At 41.9% G+C, this 20,979-nt stretch overlaps 3 protein-coding genes across 3 annotated transcripts; all 3 read right to left on the bottom strand.

The window, feature by feature from the left end:
- Positions 1–10,515: 10,515 nt before the first annotated feature.
- Positions 10,516–11,332, bottom strand: LOC131255157 (putative receptor like protein 25). Its single transcript, XM_058255855.1, has 2 exons — positions 10,715–11,332; positions 10,516–10,566 (listed from the first exon to the last, which is right to left on the bottom strand). The coding sequence occupies exons 1-2, from the start codon at positions 11,330–11,332 to the stop codon at positions 10,516–10,518; spliced, it is 669 nt and encodes a 222-aa protein (XP_058111838.1).
- Positions 11,333–11,344: 12 nt separating this feature from the next.
- On the bottom strand, positions 11,345–13,831 carry LOC131255156 (receptor like protein 23-like). Its single transcript, XM_058255854.1, has 3 exons — positions 13,620–13,831; positions 13,177–13,481; positions 11,345–13,086 (listed from the first exon to the last, which is right to left on the bottom strand). The coding sequence occupies exons 1-3, from the start codon at positions 13,829–13,831 to the stop codon at positions 11,345–11,347; spliced, it is 2,259 nt and encodes a 752-aa protein (XP_058111837.1).
- Positions 13,832–16,621: 2,790 nt separating this feature from the next.
- On the bottom strand, positions 16,622–20,347 carry LOC131255709 (receptor-like protein 7). The gene is made up of 2 exons (XM_058256507.1): positions 19,669–20,347; positions 16,622–19,533 (listed from the first exon to the last, which is right to left on the bottom strand). Exons 1-2 carry the CDS (start codon positions 20,343–20,345, stop codon positions 17,106–17,108), a joined length of 3,105 nt encoding a protein of 1,034 aa, XP_058112490.1. The 5' UTR covers positions 20,346–20,347; the 3' UTR covers positions 16,622–17,105.
- Between the last annotated feature and the right edge of the window lie 632 nt (positions 20,348–20,979).

Raw genomic sequence — 20,979 nt, 5'->3', positions numbered from 1 at the left:
ACAAAGGGTCTACGTTCTTTTGCTTTGTTAATTTTTTCTAAAATAGATTCAAGATATACAATTAGAGAGCCAAACACATTTTTAACAGAAAATGATCTAGTGCAAATATTTTCACTACAATTACAGTGCAAACGAGTTATGTGGACCCCACCCTATTGTATTCATGACATCCACCCTGACATCATGCACGCCCTCCCATGTTTGGCCATGGGCCCAAAACTCTTGCCAATCCATGGCTTGGGTGGACCACCCCACAGGGAACACGTGAGTGGGTACTCCCTCCCCTTCCCAATTCTTCCTGCTCGCTTGGCCCGCCTCCGTCATGGATTTGCCTGATTTTTGGGCTCACCGCCAAACGAGGGATTGTGTACATGACGGTCAGAGTGGTTATCATGAACACATCACAATGGGGCCCACACAACTCGTTTGCAATATAATTATAGGGAAAATGTTGGACTAGATTTTTAATAACACAATGATATATATGAAATACATTCAACTATCATCTCATCCGGCAAGGGACCTCAATAAAACGGAAATTTGATTCGATAAGAATGGTTTAGTTAAAGGCATTCGATTTGAAAGCAATGGTTAGTCAGATGAAAACCAAAATCACAAAAATCTCATAGGAGTTCTCAAATTCACAATATCCATTTACAATCACCATTATATAAGTCCGAGCCTACTGGGGCCAATTTCTTGGTTTTCATACGTGATCTGAGTCATTATGAGAAATCATACATTGCTCAGGCAGTGAGTTTGTACATTTCATCCTTGTTTTCAATTTGTACAATTCGGCCATGGTCCAATGATAAAAATTGTTTATAGGATTAGGTGGTTTCGCCCTGTATGACCCATGTGCCAAACATCCCCAACATTGGAATACCCCAGTTATAGAATATTTGGCCCTTTTCCAGTTGAATGTGAGAAGGTGTTGAATTTTCTTTCTAAGCCATCCGTTTAATGGATACCTGCTGAAATTCCATCAGCAAGATTATTGGTGCATGGGCCCTCCACACTGGAGCCCATCATATTAATTATTTAAATCGCTTGACCACGGGGCGCACTAACATAAATTGAAAGCTCAAACAGGAATGTAAAAACATTTGGCTTCAGCATTATATGATTCCCCTCAAAATTCTACACTTTCCATACTTCGATAATAAAAAGACATATAATTCCTAGAAGAAAAAGAAAAAGAAAAAGAAAAAAAAACTAACTAACATCGTAACTCTCTTAACCATAATATAACTAATCCTAAAAATCACTTTTTAAAGAGAAATATCAAAAATATCCCTCCAATGGTTCGCTAACACTTGAGCCTTGTTAGCTTGTGAATCATGGGTCATATGAGCTCATAACAGTAAATAAACCCATAACGATTTTGGTGTCACAATTTTAACATACTCAAAGCCTGAAGAATAGATTTCTCTGGTAGGGAATTCTTGTCTCCCTTATGAAGAATGGAACTTACTTCCCTTATCCACTTGACTATCTTATAGATAATCTGGGAAGCTGACATCTTGGCCTTCAAATCTAGAAGTATTACGCCCAGTCATAGTTCCCATCTGATGAAACGCAGGACCAATCCTTGGATGTGCTGAAATCTAGAGGCATGATTGGTTTTGTTGATCCATTGCCTAATTCTTCTATAAATTGATTGATGTGGGAGAATTAGCATATCAAAAATTTTACAAATAATGGCGCCCATACCTTGGTGGCAACAATACCATGCTAACATAGGTGATCCAAATCCTCCAGATTGCTGGACCAGAGGGAAGATTGGGCTGACTGTAACAAAGGCCTGTTCTGCTTTAACCTGACTGGTAGAAAGATGTGCCTGCAGCTGGCTTGGATTATTGGGCCTATTACTGGTCTCAGAAGTGGACGTTTCAGATACTTGATACAGGGCAGAATAGAGAGCGGAGTCATTGCGAGTAACCCTACCGTTGATCAGATGCTTCTATAAATTCTTACCGATGATCAGAGGAGTCCATGATAGATTGGTGATTCCTATAATATTTTCAAGATCAGACGATTCTAACCCTCGACGGATCAGTGGCGTCAATTAGTTAGGAGGAAACACAAAAATGGTCGGAAGATACGGTCTTAGATCAGATGGGAAAGAATCATAGAATATTGTAAAGTTTTGGGGATACTCCGTCGATGATGCAGACCATCATATCAAGAGTCCGGACCATTCAAACATGAACCCTACTTGTGCAAAGAAGATTCATAAGAAGGTAGATTCAGGGGAGTTTCAACACAAAGGTCACGAGCTTGAGTACCCATTATGGTTGTACACTAGCCAATCAACTAGCTTGAAAAGCTTGCTCGGCTTTGCTCGATCTAGCTTGGCTTGACTTGAATCGAACGGCAACTCAATGAGAGCCAAACTTCATATGACCCAACTCGTTTTGAAAATAAGCCGAGTTCGATCATGGCGGATCTTAACTTGACTCGACTCGAACTTGACTCAGCTCGAAGCTTGAGCTCGGCTCCACTCCAATATATGTTATATTATAATATATTATAGATTAAAAAAAAAAAAAAAAAAAACCTTTTACCTTATCCGTCCGTCACTTTCTCACTACTTTCCTTCCTTAACCAACCCGCCGCTCCCGAGCTCCTCTCTCTCTCTCTCTATACCAACAACAAGGCACCTCTATAGCTCTATCTAATATATATATATATATATATATATATATATGTGTGTGTGTGTGTGTGTGTGTGTGTGTGTGTGTGTGTGTGTGTGTGTGTGTGTGTGGGAAAAGATACGATGTGCTCGACCTCACGATTAGCTCCCGTGAGGTTGAGCTATGTGGGCCCCACCGTGATGCATGTCGACCATCAACACCTTGCATTTGATGGGTACCCTCTAAATTATGGGATATCCTAAAAATCAGCTGTATACGGAACTCAGGTGGGCCATACCATCTAAAATCATGTGAAACACCATTAAAACATATAAAAGCACTTGGTGGGGCCCACCTGAGTTTTGATTGCTGCTGAAACTTGGTTGAACCCTCATACAAGTGGGACACACATAATGGATGGGCTGGATTTGCAAACCACATCTCGGTAGGCCCAAAAAACTGATTATGAATGTTTTAATAGTGCACGACCCCTCCCCACTTCTGTATGTGGTGTGGTCCACACAAGTCACGGATTGACTTGATTTTTGAGACCTAGGCCCATGATGGAATGATGCATCTGACTGATGGGTTAGATGTTCGAAACACATCACGGTGGGGTCCACATAGCTCGACCTCATGGGACGGACTTGTGAGGTGGAGTGCATAGTACCTTTTCCATATATATATATATTGAATATTTGATTTGTGAGTTGGGACGGGTGCAGGTTGGATCGGTTGGGTGGCTAGCTGGCTTGGTTTGGGTGTGAGTTGGGTGTTGGGTTTGACCGGGTTGGGAGCAAGCTCGACTCAAAAGGTTTGCCAAACAAGTCAAGCTCTAATGATAAGCTTAAGGCCGAGCTTGAGAAGAGCATGGACAAATCAAGCCAAGCTTGGCCCACCTCGACTCAACTCGCTGGATGTGCAACCCTAGTAACCACTGTGGTGTGCGTGGGTGTGTGTACAAGAATAATAAATAGTAATAATAATGAGTATTTTTATGTCCAGGGGTGGGCTATAAAGGGCATGTGCATGAGATCAGTGTGCCAGCATGGCACGTGGGTCTAAGATCCTATCCATCCATTGGGTTGGTCCGACTTCAGGATATTTTTCCAAAAAGTAAATCTCATCCACTCTGCAGGTGGACCCAAATGTCGTACCCAGATGGACAGGTTAGAAAACTTCAGCCAAAATTTTGACGGTCTTGCATTTGTTTTGCAGACTTGGCCAACCTGACCAGTGTACCAATTCGATTCTTGGGCTATGGCATCGATGTAGTGATTCCCTTTATAAGGATGGTTGGATTTCATACCTACATGCCAAGCTGGCACATGTGTCGTGTGTACATGCGTGTGGACTTAGCAATACTCAATCAGGTTTAATGCTGCACATCGTTTTGAAATCCTCAATAGTTCAAGTTGGTCCAATGCTCTCTTCATAGGCTGAAATCCTCCTCATCCAATGATCCAACTATCCATTTAGTGGCACGCAAAATGGACAGGCGTAGAATATTGTTCGTAAGATAGGACCAATCACAGATGTTCCGAATAATCTTATTCCTCTGATTTTCTCTGGAATTATAAAAGAGGGGACTGGGCCTAATTAACGGTTCAGATAAGTGATTTGAATACCAACAAGTATAATTGCAACTATATACATGGGAAGGCTTCCATGCACTTAGTCAAATGGATAATAAATAATAACAGGGATCCACTATTTATTAACACAATGTAACTGATAAATACGCCGGACGCGGATTGCCTACTACTCTGGCTACTGGACGGTGACATATGGGACCCACCATGATGTATATGTTTTATCCACTCCGTTCATCAACGTTTTCAGGTTATTTTAAGCAATGAGACTAAAAATGAGAGTGTTCAAAATCTCGTGGACCACACAACAGGAAACAGTGGTGATTCAGTGCCCACCATTAAAAACTTTTTATGGGACATAAAAAGTTTCAGATGAAACTTATATTTGGTATTTCCCTTCATCCAAGTCTTTTTGACCTAATTAATCAACAGGTTAGATGGAAAATAAACATTACAATAGGCCCTAGGAAGTTTTTAATGGTGGGCATTCAACCAACGCTCTTTTATTGTGGTGTGGTCCACTTGAGATGGAGATCTGCCTATTTTTTGGGCTCATGAACTGAAATGATCTTAAAAAACAGATGGACGGCATGGATAAAATATATACATCATTATGAGCCCCACGTAGCACTGTCCAGTAGCCTCCTGGCTACTGGCAGCGTCAGTAGGCAATCCGCGTCCAAATTAAATAAGCCCATCCTTTTCAATTATGGTAATTAGGGGCTTCAATGGGCCGGGCTTCTGAGCCTTGCCTGCATTGGGCAGGCTTAAGCAGGAGTTCCGACAGCCAGGCTTGGGTTTTAAAATCAAGCCAGTTTGATAATGGGCCTGGGCTTGAATAAAGATGTTCAAAAGCCTGTAAGCCTGGCCTGACCCGACATGCTAGGGTTTGCAAAATAAACTAAAGGTTCATGTTATGAAATCATGAGCCCACTTGCCGCATTAGAAAATGAGAGTATACATTGGAGAGATGCTTCCGCTTCTGCAAATATTTCAGTCCGGTGCATGTGGCAGGCCCGTTTCGTCGCCCAGCCCAGTGGAACTCGCAATCGGAAAAGGATTACAGGCGACTGAAAAAACCTCCTTATATGATTGGTCGAAACGACGGAGAAGAAGGCTTTTGTGGGCGACAGTAAGTACCAACACTGTTCCCAATCCATTTTCTCTCGTTATAACCGATCGAGAGTTAACACTGAATCTTGAAACTGAACTTGGATTGCGTTGGCAAAACTATGTGGACCCCACCATGATGTATGTGTTTCATCCCCTTGTTGATTCATTTTTACAGATCATTTTAAGTATTATCCAAAAAAATCAGATAAATCCATAGCTCAAGTGGACCACATCATAAGGAACAATGGGGATTGAATGCTTACCATTGAAAACTTCTTGGGTCCATAGAAGTTTTGGATTAAGATGATAATTGTCTTTTCTCATTGTCCATGTCTGCGTGACCTTACGAAGAGGTTTGATGGCAAATAAATATCATGATGGGTCCTAATAAAGTTAATTGTGGTCATCATCAATGCTATTCCTATGGTGTGGTCCACTTCAGCTTTGGATCTGAATCATTTTTAGGATCATATTAATATGGATGGAACACATAAATTGTGATGGGGCTCAGAGGGTTTTGACCCATATACACGGCATCTAACTTATGCAATATGGGTCTTGGAAAACGTTTCATGGAACTTCCTTAGGCAGGAAATACGCGTCCGAGGAAATGAGTGTTGGACGGGAGCGGACTAGGTGCAGCTCCGCCTAATGGAAGAGTGTACGACACGTACTGTGGGGCTCACCTTGGTACATATGTTATATATCCACGCCATACATCTGTTTTATCAGTTCAATTTAGAGTAACATCCTTAAAAATGAAGAAGAAAATTTTCTAAGGCAGACCATATCATGGGAAAAGTAGTTATTCGACATTAATGGGTGACAAAAGTTTTGTATAAAGCTGATTTCTATTTTTATTTTTCTTTCGCCTTATAAACAGGTTGGATGTCAGATAAATATTACCAGAAACATTGAAGTGGGCCCAGTAAGTTTTTAACTTCCATGTAATGGTCCACCCGTGAAATGGATCACCTTCATTTATTGAATCATACTCTAAAAGAATATGTAAAAACATATGAAAGTTGTGGATGGGCCTACGGTAATGACCGCACCGTTTTAGGTAAGGCCATCTGCACCAAAACCACGCCCTGTCGTGGTGGACTCGGATTTGGTAGGGACCCTCTAATAACGAAAGTGGATTGGCCGGTGTACCTCACACCAGCTATATAGCTACTGTGTTGATGCCAACAAGTTCTGTGAGTTTGATCTGTTATATCAATTTGTCCATTCATTTGAAGAGCTTATCTTAAGGCTTAAGATGAAAAATAAGACATATCTAACGGACCATACTAAAAAAAGCAACGGGAGATTGTACGTCTACCATTGAAACCTTTTTTGGAGTTACAAAAGTTTCAGATCAATATGAAATTTGTTTTCCCTCTTCATTCATGTCTTTGTGACATGAACAGATTGGATGGAAAATAAACATTATGGTGGGCCCTACGAATTGTTTAACGGTGAAAATCATTATCTCTGCTGCTATTTGTGGTGTGGTCCATATGATCTTTGGATATGATTCATTTTTTGGCTAATGCTCTAAAATGATCTCTAAAAATAGATGAACGGTGTAGATATAATAAATACATTGCTGTGGAGCCATTTAACTTTGATCTCCTTTGAACGGTTTCCTACAACTCAGGCGCTCGAGGAGCGTCAGTGCTGGTCTTCGCACGACACGTACCTACAGCAGCTATATAGCTCGTGCGAGGTACACCTCGGCTTCCTCCAGTATCGATGTAGGTTATGGTCGCTGCTGTGGGCCCCACAACGATGTACACATTTTATCCATGCTGTCCATCTATTTAGTCAGCTCACTCTAAGACATGATCCCAAAAACCAGAAAGATCAAATTTTCAGTTGGACCACACCATAGGAAACGGTGCTGATTGAACGCCCACCATTAAACTCTTTTTCGGGCACAGAAGTTTTTGATCAAGTTGATATTTGTCATTTCCCTTCATCTGGTGACCTAACCAACAGGTTGGATGGAAAATAAACATTACAGTGGGCCTTTGGAGCTGTTTAACGGTGGGTGTCAAGCACTATTGTTTTGTGTGGTGGGGTCCACCTGAGACTCGTTTTCAGGCCCATCTCCTAAAATAATGATCCAAAATAGATGGATGGTATAGATAAAACACATATATTATGATGGGCCGACATAGCATTTTCAGCACTGATCAAACTGAGATCTACCACTGACCTCAGTGTTGAAATTCTAGGCATGAGTAAGGACCTAACGGATTAATTAGTAATAATATGTTATTATCAATAAATACCTCTTTGATTAGGCCCTAAGATAACGCATCCTCATTCCTTCCCCAAGCCCAAAGGAAAGAGAGCTCTGGGCACTTCTTTCGGACGCGGATTTCCTGCTAAAGCCTTTCGCAGGAAGTCCCCGCGCTTGGAACCCAGGTGGGGCCCACTGTGATGTTTCTTAGAAATCCTCTCCATCCGTACGTTTTGTGAGTTCATTTTAGGACATGTCGACCAAAGATGAACCGTGAGCGGTACAAAGGAAAATGTGGTTAAGAGAATTTCTACCATTGAAACTTTCCTGGGTTCGATAGTGATCATGTTTAAATGCCATCCATACCGTTAATAACATCATTCCTATTGGGATGAACTGAAAACAAAAATATCATAATGAATCGAAACTTCTATAGCCCCATAAACATCTCAACTGTGGACGTTTAATTATCACATTTTCGGCTCACTTAAGCTTTGGATACGGTTTATTTTTAGCAACATGTCCTAAAATGAACTCACAAAACGGATGGACGGGGAAGATTTCTCACAAACATCACAGTGGGCCCCACCTGATTCGCAGCACAGGAACTTCATGCATAAGGCTTTCTCAGGAAATCCGCGTCCCACTTCTTTCTATAGCAACGGTATAGATCTCTCTCTCTCTCTAATATTTCATGAGAGGGTGCCTTTGGATGCTCTATCCAATGAATTTGCAATAAAGTTAGGTGTAGCCCACCTAAGTTTTCATTTGAGCTGATGTTTAGCCCCATGGCCAAATATCTAAGTGCAAGTTTAGTTGACGGGGTTGAGCCAATCCATTCATAGTGTGGACCCCACATTCTTGTTAACAGTCGCGGTCACGAGCTCAGGCTGGCCCCTGTATCAATACTCTGGGCTGGGCTCGAGCTGGAGTATTATAGCCCGTCGCAGGCTTAAGCTGGGTTTAAACTTCCATTGAGCAATATAGGCCGGAATTAGACAGAGCTTGGTCTGGCCGTAACCCGGCCTATTGACACCCCTCTTAATAACGCAGCTGTGCAAAATTTCACCAGTCTTAGTGCTCCAAGTTGCATTCAGATACATGAACAGTTCAATGCATTGATCTATACTGTTCATTAAGTTCAATGCACATTTGATGGGCAACTGTACAGCAGTACACCAATCCGATAAATATTAACCATTTGATCAATGGCTCTTATAATATTGATGGCCAAGATCATTTACACAAAAATAACATTCAAATAACAATTTAATCCATCTATTTTTAGGACCCAACATTTCGAAATTAAGGATGGATTGGATCATCCCATCAGCATAGTTGTTGCATGATAGCCATGAAATGTGTTCTGAACTCAACAGAGAGTTTAGATTGGACGATCTGACTATCCAAGTGAACCGATGCAACCAGGTGCACTATAAGTTAAGGGGTGGCAATGAGCCAGGTTTGGGCCAAGTCAGGCTACGACAGGCCCAACAATTAAGACACAAGGCCCGAGTGCTGCATAAGCCCAGCAGGCCCAAGCCTGATCAAGGAGCCCGATAAGCTGGACTAGGCCAGCCCATCACAAGGCCATTTAATGTTCTTACCATGTAAATGATGGTTTAAACATGAGAATTTGCTTCTCCCACGATATGAAATTAGCAAGATAACTAGAGCCAACCAGACCAAGAAGACCCCCTTTTTTGTTGATTCGTCAGGACATTAATTGAATCAGTTGAATGATTCCACCCCAAGAAATCATCCAGACACAGGACGCGGATTAGCTATTGAACCAGACAGTAGCCAACTCGCTACTAAAGTGACATCACCATGTTCTCTAGGCCCCATCATGATGTATGTGTTTTATCCATGCCGTCCATATATTTGGAGATATTAATTTAGGGCATGATCCAAAGAATAAGGCAGATCCAAAGCTCAAGTGGAACCCAACATAGAAAACAGTGGGGACAGTGACACCCACCATTGAAACTTTCGTAGGGCCCACCATGATGTTTATTTGAGATCCAACCTGTTTATAAGTTAAAAAAGACATAGAATGAGGGGAAAAAATACGAATATCAGCTTGATCGAAAACTTCTGTAGTGCAGAGAAGTTTTAAAGGAAAGTTGCTCAATTCCCACTATTTTCTGTGGTGGGGTTCATTTAAGATTTAGATGTGCCTCATTCTTTATCTATTTCCCTAAAATGATCTCTCCAAATGGATGGACGGTGTGAATACAACACGTATATCGTAGTGAGGCCCACAAAACATGGTGACGTCACTTCAGTAGCCGGTGTGGCTATTGTAGCTAATTCGCGTCCCCAGGCACAATCATCAGTATATATGACAGACAAGTAAATGACTTCCATCGGTTAGGCCACTGTTTTATCTTTTTGCTTCTTCGTTTTTCTTTTTCTTTTTTCTCTTTTTTTTTCACACTTTTTTTTTTTTTTTTTTTTACATCACCTGTAATTTTATTGATACAGAAAACAACCGTAACCGTATACAATCTTAGATAAGGGCCAACAATATTCCCCACAACAACAACAACAACAACAACAACATCCAAACGGAGACAACGCTGGAACAAACAAATCCAACCACCACAATCCAATGCCCTGTGTACATGAACATTTCTCCAACAAGTCATGAGCCATGAAGAGCCCTGAAAGCAACCTAATTGTGATGAACCTTCAGTGATCTTAGCATTCAACCTAACCATGAGCTGCATCCATGAGCCACCTTCACAAAACAGACCAGACGCTACAAACTAAAGATGACACTTACAAAACCACGTCCGTTCGACTGCCTAATCAAGCCCAGAGAACTCGTCAGACGAAAACCAATCATCCCAAACAAACCAAAACTACAAACCACGACAAAGCTACTACAGGGAGAAAACCCTGCTAAAAAAAAAAAACCGAGGCCAAACCCAAGACCGCATTATCCAGAGTCAGCAGCCCCTTCACCTCCCGAGGAACCACACTTCTCGATCTGTAAACCATGTTTTCCACACCATTCGTTACTCCAAACCCGACTCCAAATCTACTTATGGTCATCGCTTTAAAGAAAATATTGTGGAGGAAAAAATCAACAGAAACATCCTATCTATAAATTTATTGTATTCTTTCCTCCCTGTTACCCATAATGTCAGGGTCCAGCAAAAAACTCCCATTCCTACTCCATATCCAACTCCAAATCCGATCCACATGAATTTCCAATCCAGTTCTGAAGCTGTTTCTTCAAAGGTCAGCATTACTGATGGTGTTGAAATGCATTTTCTCGATAGCGGAGGTCCACATAATCTCAAATTTCCTTCGAAGGATTTATTTGTGAATGTGGAAAACTGTTTAATTTGTGGTATGCTTCCCACGAGCTGGTTTTGTGAAAGGTTCAACGTGGAGAGAAACGTTAACTTTGTCAGCTGCCAAGGAATCTCCCCTGAGATATTGTTCCGTGAGAGATCCAACGACTCGAGCTCCCTTAGGTTCTCAAGTGATGTTCGAATTTGACCTGTGAAACCGTTGCCTGATAAATTGAGCAGACGGAGCCACTTAAGAATCCCTATAGATTCTGGAATATCACCCTGAAAACAGTTGTTTGAAAGATCAATTGTCGTGAAGATCGTTAGGATCTTCGTCAGTTCCCTTTCATGTCCTTTCATCATTACTGTCACCGTGTCTTGATAGTATACTGCACTCCGTGATGAATTTAGGCTTCTACCAAGGATTTTGGATTGAGATTTGTCCTCCTGTATCATTGCCTTCCAGCTCTAAAACATATTTGATGGCAAACCACCTATAAAGCTATTAAAAGAGAGATCAATGATCTGCAACATTGGGAAGCTCTGATTTGATTGTGGAAGTGTGATTCGGCCATAAAATTTGTTGGATTTCAAGACAAGAACACACAACTGGGACAAAGCTTCCACCCATGAAGGGAAGGCGTCATTTATTTGATTATTTCCAAGATTTAATACCTCCAACATTGTACAATTAGCCAAAGACCCTGGCACTTGGCCTTCTAATTGATTTTCGCTGAGATCAATGGCTTGCAGATTGCATCCCTTTTTGAATGTTTGAAGCAAGGTACCACTAAATGCATTCCCTTGGAGATTTAGCACCTTAAGGCCATCACTGACTTCACCTAGACATTGTGGAATCCAACCACTGAACCTGTTTCTGGATAGATCGAGGGCTTCAAGGGATGTTGTGTTGCAAATTGACACAGGGATTTCACCACTAAAACTATTGTTTGAAAGAGAGAAGAAAGAAGTGGAGGGTGGTGGGATGGGAAGTGAGCCTTCTAGTTTGTTGAAGCTAAGGTCGAGAGCAATCCGGTCACTGAATGAAACATGGAGAAATGGCGGTTCCATTCTCTGCAGAGCATTGCGAGAAAGATTTAAATAGTATAAAGTCTCATTCCCAATCTTCCATATCCAGTTGGGTATTCCGCCATTGATTATATTGTTGGAAAGGTCTAGGTATTCCATCTGCTCTTGATTTCGTAAGAAATTTGGAAATTTGCTAATGTTGCAAGAACGCAAGGATAGCAATCTGATTTGGGGGAAGGAGATAAAGTTGGAGTTACCACCCCCATCTTTGATTGACAGAGAGTTATCAGAGAGATCAAGAAATGAGAGGTTCTTGAGGGGTTGAAATGATTCTAGCTCCACAACACCACTGAAATTGTTGAAAGAAAGGTTAATGGTTCTAAGCTTCATAAGTTTAAAGATAAAGCTCGGCACCAATCCCTGGAAGTTGTTGCGATTCAAATAAATGACCTCCAACTGTGTAGAGGCATTGTGGATAATGTCAAGCTGACCACCCAAATTGTTACCGTCAAGATCCAGGTTCCGTAATGATGGGAGTGAAAACAATGATGACGGAATGGTCCCCTTAAGCAAATTATTCCATAAGATGATCTCTTTGAGATTAAGAAGCTGGTTTCCATAGGAAGAAGGAATTGGGCCACTGAAACTATTGAATGAAAGATCCAGGTGCTCTAGTTTGCTGAGGTTCACAAGGAAGGATGGTAAGGATCCAGACAAGCTGCAATTTCGAAGGTCCAGTACCGTTAAAGAAGAGAAGTTCCCTATGAAGTTGGGCGGCACAAAAGAGAGATTGTTTTGACCGAGGTTGAGTCCAGATATGAAATGGAGCTGTGAAAGGGGAGAATAGATGGATCCTGAAAGACCACAATCTATTAAGATCAACTTGTGGAGACTCCCTGGGAAGCTGGGCACTGCATAGGAGAGATTGTTATAGCTGAGGTCAAGTTCAGATAAGAAATAGAGCTGTGAAAGGGAAGAATAGATGGAGCCTGAAAGACCACAATCTATTAAGATCAACTTGTGGAGACTCCCTGGGAAGCTGGGCACTGTGGAGGAGAGATTGTTTCCAAGTAGGTCGAGTTCAGATAAGAAATGGAGCTGTGAAAGGGAAGAATAGATAGAGCCTGAAAGACCACACGCCCGTAAGATCAACTTGCGGAGACTCCCTGGGAAGCTGGGCACTGCAGAGGAGAGATTGTTATAGCTGAGGTCGAGTTCAGATAAGAAATGGAGCTGTGAAAGGGGAGAATAGATGAAGCCTGACAGGTCACAAGCTAGTAACCTTAACTTGCGGAGACTCCCTGGGAAGCTGGGCACTGTAGAGGAGAGATTGTTTCCACTGAGGTCAAGTTCAGATAAGAAATGGAGCTGTGAAAGGGAAGAAAAGATGGAGCCTGAAAGACCACAAGCTTGTAAGCTTAACTTGCGGAGACAAGGGAGTGACAAGAATAAGGCTGAACCCCACTCACTTCCCTGCGCTGAGATATTTACATGGAAGAGATACAGTTCACTCAGACTCGACAGGTTTTGGACGAGTGTTCCAATGTTTGGGTTTTCGAGTTTCAAGAATAGAAGTCTAGAATCATTGAAATAGTAAGTGTAAGAAAGATCAAGAGAAACCAAACTGGTCAAACGGGAGATTTCCAGCGGGATTTGGCCATAGAATCTCAAAGAAGAGAGGTTGAGATGGGTCAAACTGGTGAGCTAGTCAAACCCAGGAGGGATTGGAGAGGCAGCAAACTCATTGTAAGCGAGGTTGAGCCTCTGCAAGCTCCGAAGCCGAAAGAGGCTTTCAGAATCAATCCGACCAGAGATACGCAAGCTACTGAGGTCGAGTGTGATGACGTGCGGGTAGAGTGGCTGTAAGGAGAGAAGTGAAAGCCATTCTTTAAGTGGAGTAAGGCAGAGAAGTGTTCTTGAATGCATTTTTGGGTAGTTGCAAAGACAGAAGATGGGAGAAGGAAGGAAAACAAGACAACGAAGAAGATGAGAAATGATGGTTTTTTTGAAGAGGTGAGAGCCATTGGGATATGCATGAAAAGAGAGTTTGAGGTCAACATTTATAGTCTGACAGAAGTGAAGAGCTTTCCACTCGGTTTCCAACCATACTAGTGCCACACGCGTGAAACATCGAACCACTCATGGGACTGTCGACACCTTGTAGATGGCGTGTCTCACGCGTTGGGCTGTTGAGACAATTCCGTAGAAAATGTAAGTGAAAGCCTTTCATTTTTTTTTGCATAAACTAAACCAAGGTCGCAAAAAGAATGGACAGGGTGGATTTATCACAAACACCACAGTAGTCCCACATATAGTTCTCAACACGGGAACTTACTATCAAAGGATTTTGAGGAAATCTACGACCATCCGCCATGTGCAACGACCTCAGTGTTGTTGTGTTGCCGTCATGACCCAACCATGATGTAAGTGTTATATTCAGACCGTTCATCCATTTGGTGAGATTATTTTATGGTGTTAGCCCAAACATTAGGCAGATTCAAAGCTCAAGTGGAACAAAACACAAAAAACAATGGAGATTAGTGTCTACCATTGAAAATATTGAAAACTTCTTGGGGGCGACAAAAGTTTTGGATCAAGCTGGTATTTGTTCGGTCCTTTCATCCAGGTCTGTGTGACAGCATGAACAGGTTGGATAACAAACAAACATCATGGTGCGTCCTAGGAAGTTTTCAACAGTGGTCATCATTGTCCCCACTGCCCTATGTGGTGTGATTCATTTGAGTGCTGGATCTGCCTAATTTTTGAGTTCATGATTTAAAATAATATCTCTAAAATGATAGAAGGTGTAGATATCTCACTGAATCGAGAACTTACCCAATAAGTAGTAAATGGGTAATGCCGGTTCCGCCAGTTTTGCTCTTGTTTGCGTCACTGGAATGCATACAGTGTATCTTTCAAATTTTTCATCCACGGATGGAAAACATGACACGACTCAACCATAAGTTAGGCTTGCATGGGCTATATATATATATGGAAAAGGTATTATGCGCTCGACCTCACGTTAAGCTACCGTGAGGTAGAGCTATGTGGGCCCCACCGTGATGCGTGTTGACTATCAACACCGTGCATTTGATGGGTCCCCTCTAAATTATGGGATATCCCAAAAATCAGCCGCATATGGAACTCAGGTGGGCCATACCATCTAAAATTATGTGAAGACATACAAAAAACATATAAAAGCACTTGGTGGGGCCCACCTGAGTTTTGAGTGCTGATGAAACTTGGTCTGAACCCTCATCCAAGTGGGACACACATAATGGATGGGCTGGATTTGCAAACCACATCTCTGTGGCCCAAAAAATGATTATGAATGTTTTAATGGTGCACGGCCCCTCCCCACTTTTGTATGTGGTGTGACCCACACAAGTCACGGATTGACTTGATTTTTGAGATCTAGGCCCATGATGGAATGGTGAATTTGACTGATGGGGTAGATGTTCGAAACGCATCACGGTGGGGCCCACACAGCTCGACCTCATGGGACAGTCCCATTAGCTCGAGCGCATAGTACCTTTTCCCATATATATATATATATAAAATAAGACAATCACAAGGCCATTTAATGTTCTTACCATATAACTAATGGTTTAAACATGAGAGTTTGCTTCTCCCACAACATGAGAATAGCAAGATAACTAGAGCCAAACAACAACAATGAAATGCAGAACATCTTCCCCTTCCCATGTCCCTTTTATAGTGCTCAATACGTTGGAACCCAAACATCTTCCCCTTCCCATCTCCCTTTTATAGTGCTCAATACGTTGGAACCCAAACCAGTCCAAGACCCTTTTTTTTCTTGATTCGTCGTAACATCATTTCAATCAGTTGAATGATTCCAACGCGGATTAGCTACTGAACCCGACAGTAGCCAACTCGCTATTGAAGTTACGTCATCACACGTTCTGTGGCCCCACCATGATGTATGTGTTTTATCCATGCCGTCCATATATTTGGAGATACTATCTTAGGGCATGATCCAAAGAATAAGGCAGATCCAAAGCTCAAGGAACCCCGGCATAGAAAACAGTGGGGACAGTGACACCCACGGTTGAAACTTTCGTAAGGCCCACCATGATGTTTATTTGAGATCCAACCTGTTTATAAGTTAAAAAAAGACATGGAAAAACGGAAAATAAATATATATATATATATATATATATATATATATATATATATATACAAATATCAGCTTGATCGAAAACTTATGTGGTGCCGAGAAGTTTTTAAAAGAAGTGGTTCCATTCCCACTGTTTTCTGTGGTGGGGTTCATTTAAGATTTGGATGTGCCTCATTCTTTATCTATTTCCCTAAAAGATCTCTCCATATGGATGGGCGGTGTGAATGCAACACATATATCATAGTGGGGCCCACAAAACGTGGTGAAGTCCCTTCAATAGCCGGTCTCGCTATTGTAGCTAATCCGCGTCCCCAGACACAATCATCAATATGACAGATCAGTAAATGACTTCCATCAGTTAGGCCACTGTTTTCTCTTTTGTTCTTCTTTTTTTTTTTGTTTTTCTCTTTTTCTTTTTTCTTTTTTTTTTTCTGATTTTTACCAAGAGGTGAGAATACATCACCTGTAATTTTATTGACATGGAAAACAACCGTACACAATCTTAGATAAGGGCCAACAATCTACCCCACCACACAAGAACAACAACAACAACAAAATACGAACGAAGACAACGCTGGAACAAACAAATCCAACCACCACAATCAAATGCCCTGCGTACCTGAACATTTCTCCAACAAGTCATGAGCCATGAAGAGCCCTGAAAGCAACCTAACTGTGATGAACCTTCAGCGATCTTAGCATGCAACCTAACCAAGAGCTGCATCCATGAGCCACCTTCACAAAACAGACCGGACGCTACAAACTAAAGATAACACTTACAAAACCACGTCTATTGGACTGCCTAATCAAGCCCAGAGAACTCGTCAGACGAAAACCAATCATCCCAAACAAACCAAAACTACAAACCACGACAAAGCTACTACAGGGAGAAACCCCAGCCAAAAAAAAAAAAAAAAAAAAAAAAAACAGAGACCAAACCCAAGACCGCATTATCCAAAGTCAGCAGCCCCTTCACCTCCCAAGGAAGCACACTTCTCGATCTGTAAACCATGTTTTCCACACCATTCATTACTCCATACCCGACTCCAAATCTATTTACAGTCATCGCTTTAAAGAAAATATTGTAGAGGAAAAAATCAACAGAAACATCCTATCTATAAATTTATTGTATTCTTTCCTTCCAGTTGCCCATAATGTCAGGGTCCAGCAAAGAACTCCCATTCCTACTCCATATCCGACTCCAAATCCGATCCACATGAATTTCCAATCCAGTTCTGAAGCTGTTTCTTCAAAAGTCAGCATTACTGATGGTGTTGAAATGCATTTTCTCAATAGCGGAGGTCCACATAATCCCAAATTTCCTTCGAAGGAGTTATCTGTGAATGTGGAAAACTGTTTAATTTGTGGTATGCTTCCCACGAGCTGGTTCTGTGAAAGGTTCAACATGGAGAGGAACGTTAACTTTGTCAGCTGCCAAGGAATCTCCCCTGAGATATTGTTCCGTGAGAGATCCAACGACTCGAGCACCCTTAGGTTCTCAAGTGATGTTGGAATTTGGCCTGTGAAACCATTGCCTGATAAATTGAGCAGACGAAGCGACTTGAGAATCCTTATAGATTCTGGAATATCCCCCTGAAAAGAGTTGTTGGACAGATCAATTGCTGTGAAGATAGTTAGGATCTTTGTCAATTCCCTTTCTAATCCTTTGATCACAACTGTCACCGTGTCTTGATAGTATACCTCACCCCGTGATGAATTTAGGCTTCTACCAAGGAACTTGGATTGAGATTTGTCCTCCACTATCATTGCCTTCCAGCTCAGAAAAATATTTGATGGCAAAACACCCGTGAACCTATTAGAAGAGAGGTCAATGATCTGCAACATTGGAAAGCTCTGATTTGATTGTGGAAGTATGATTCGGCCATGAAATTTGTTAGATTTCAAGACAAGAACACGCAGCTGGGACAAAGCTTCCACCCATGAAGGGAAGGCATCACTTATTTGATTGTTTCCAAGATTTAATACCTCCAACATTGTACAATTAGCCAAAGACCTCGGCACTTGGCCTTCTAATTGATTTTCGCTAAGATCAACTGTTTGCAGATTGCATCCCTTTTTGAATGTTTGAAGCAATGTTCCGCTAAATGCATTCCCTTGGAGATTTAGCACCTTGAGGCCATCACTGACTTCACCAAGACATTGTGGAATCCAACCACTGAACCGGTTTCTGGATAGATCGAGGGCTTCAAGGGATGTTGTGTTGCAAATTGACACAGGGATTTCACCACTAAAACTATTGTTTGAAAGAGAGAAGAAAGAAGTTGAGGGTGGCGGGATCGGAAGTGAGCCTTCTAGCTTGTTAAAGCTAAGGTCAAGAGCAACCCGGTCACTGAACGAAACATGGAGAAATGGTGGTTCTATTCTCTGCAGAGCATTGCGAGAAAGATTTAAATAAACTAAAGTCCCACTCCCAACCTTCCATATCCATTTGGGTATTTCACCACTGATTCTATTGTTTGAAAGATCTAGCTCTCCCATCATATCTTGATTTCGTAAGAAATTTGGAAATTTGCTAATGTTACAAGAACGCAAGGATAGTGATCTGATTTGGGGGAAGGAGATAAAGTTGGAGTTACCACCACCGTCTTTGACTGACAGATTGTTTTCTGAAAGATCAAGAGATGAGAGGTTCACGAATTTTTGAAATGATTCTAGCTCCACAACACCGCTGAAATTGTTGAAAGAAAGGTAAATGATTCTAAGCTTCATAAATTTAAAGATAAAGCTTGGCACCATTCCCTGAAAGTTGTTGCGATTCAAAAAAATGACCTCCAACTGTGTAGAGGAGGCATTGTAGATAATGTCAAGCCGACCACCCAGCTTGTTACCTTCAAGATCCAGGTACTGTAATGATGGGAGTGAAAACAATGATGACGGAATGGTCCCATTAAGCAAATTATTCCACAAGATGATCTTTTTGAGATTAAGAAGCTGGTTTCCATAAGAAGAAGGAATTGGGCCGCTGAAACTATTGAATGAAAGATCCAGGTGCTCTAGTTTGCTGAGGTTCACAAGGAAGGATGGTAAGGATCCAGACAGGCTGCAATTTTCAAGGCCTAGTACCGTTACAGAAGAAAAGTTCCCTATGAAGTTGGGCAGCACAGAAGAGAGATTGTTTTGACCGAGGTCAAGTTCAGATAAGAAATGGAGCTGTGAAAGGGAAGAATAGATGGAGCCTGAAAGACCACAATTATATAAGATCAACTTGCGGAGACTCCCTGGGAAGCTGGGCACTGTGGAGGAGAGATTGTTTCCAAGTAGGTCGAGTTCAGATAAGAAATGGAGCTGTGAAAGGGAAGAATAGATAGAGCCTGAAAGACCACACGCCCGTAAGATCAACTTGCGGAGACTCCCTGGGAAGCTGGGCACTGCAGAGGAGAGATTGTTATAGCTGAGGTCGAGTTCAGATAAGAAATGGAGCTGTGAAAGGGGAGAATAGATGGAGCCTGACAGGTCACAAGCTAGTAACCTTAACTTGCGGAGACTCCCTGGGAAGCTGGGCACTGCAGAGGAGAGATTGTTTGCACTGAGGTCTAGTTCAGATAAAAAATAGAGCTGTGAAAGAGGAGAATAGATGGAGCCTGAAAGACCACAAGCTACTAACCTTAACTTGCGGAGACGAGGGAGTGACAAGAATAAGGCTGGGCCCCACTCACTTCCCTGCACTGAGATATTTATACGGAAGAGATACAGTTCTCTCAGACTCGACAGGTTTTGGACGAGTATTCCAATGTTTGGGTTTTCGAGTTTCAAGGGTAGAATTCTAGAATCATTTCTATAGTAAGTGTAAGAAAGATCAAGAGAAACCAAACTGGTCAAGCGGGAGATTTCCAGCGGGATTTGGCCATAGAATCTCAAAGAAGAGAGGTTGAGATGGGTCAAACTGGTGAGCTGGTCAAACCCAGGAGGGATTGGAGAGGCAGCAAACGCATTGTAAGCGAGGTTGAGCGTCTGGAGGCTCCGAAGCCTAAAGAGGCTTTCAGAATCAATCCGACCAGAGATACCCAGTCTACTGAGGTCGAGTGTGACGACGTGACCAGTTGCTCCATCACACGTGATGCCTTCCCAAGAGCAGCAATCGGTATTGTTTGAATTCCATGAGGAGAGAGTAGAGAGGCTGTAGGAAGAGAAGTGAAAGCCATTCTTTAAGTGAAGTAAGGCAGAGAAGTGTTCTTGAATGCATTTTTGAGTAGTTGCAAAGACAGAAGATGGGAGAAGGAAGGAAAACAAGATAACGAAGAAGATGAGAAATGATGGGTTTTTTGAAGAGATGAGAGCCATTGGGATATGTAGGAAAAGAGAGTTTGAGGTCAATATTTATAGACAGACACAAGTGAAGAGCTTTCCACTCGGTTTCCAACCATACTAGTGCCACACGTGTGAAACATCGAACCACTCATGGGACTGTTGACACCTTGTAGATAGCGTGTCTCACGCGTTGGGCTGCTGAGACAATTCCGTAGAAAATGAATAATTGATAGAATATGCATGTGTGCCCATTTGAATATCAGATTCAGGTGGGCCTGATTCTTTTAGGAAATTCATCTTTGGTATCATGATTGTCTGATGAGTGCATGGCTCTGATTAGATTAACAAAGATAAGATTCACTCGTTCGGTGGCCACCCCTTTGTCGATGCCCTTATCTCAAAAAACAGGCCCACGCGTACCAAAATGTGGACAGAGTAGGGCCCACTTTCCCTTTATTCATAATATAAATTGTAAGTTCGGCTTAGACATTTTAGTTGGATGGGATGAACGTGTATCTTTCGTAGCCATCGTTGAGGCGAGGCGCTACTGAGTAACTCAGTGCGGTGGTACTGAGCAAACTCTGTGGGGTCTACTATGATTTATGTATTTTATCCAATCCATCCATACATTTTACAAGATGATTTTAGTGCCTTATCCCATAACGGA

The sequence above is a fragment of the Magnolia sinica genome, chromosome 9, assembly GCF_029962835.1.
Source record: "Magnolia sinica isolate HGM2019 chromosome 9, MsV1, whole genome shotgun sequence".
NCBI lineage: Eukaryota > Viridiplantae > Streptophyta > Magnoliopsida > Magnoliales > Magnoliaceae > Magnolia > Magnolia sinica.
Note: the sequence above shows the minus strand (reverse complement) of the source record. Positions and strands in the feature narration are given on the sequence as shown.

Bases quoted from the DNA above. Each gene is read 5' to 3' on its own strand.
- LOC131255157 (XM_058255855.1), bottom strand. From the start codon at position 11,332: ATGATACAGGAGGACAAATCTCAATCCAAAATCCTTGGTAGAAGCCTA. The intron at 10,567-10,714 runs GTAACAGGGAGG...CATGGTTTACAG, and splicing joins GCTGGACCCTGACATTATGG to ATCGAGAAGTGTGGTTCCTC.
- LOC131255156 (XM_058255854.1), bottom strand. From the start codon at position 13,831: ATGCATTCAAGAACACTTCTCTGCCTTACTCCACTTAAAGAATGGCTT. The intron at 13,482-13,619 runs GTTTGACTAGCT...CAATGATTCTAG, and splicing joins GCCTCTCCAATCCCTCCTGG to ACTTCTATTCTTGAAACTCG. The intron at 13,087-13,176 runs GTGACCTGTCAG...TCTCCTCTGCAG, and splicing joins CAAGTTAAGGTTACTAGCTT to TGCCCAGCTTCCCAGGGAGT.
- LOC131255709 (XM_058256507.1), bottom strand. From the start codon at position 20,345: ATGGCTCTCATCTCTTCAAAAAACCCATCATTTCTCATCTTCTTCGTT. The intron at 19,534-19,668 runs GTTAGTAGCTTG...CCGCAAGTTAAG, and splicing joins CCTCGTCTCCGCAAGTTAAG to GTTACTAGCTTGTGACCTGT.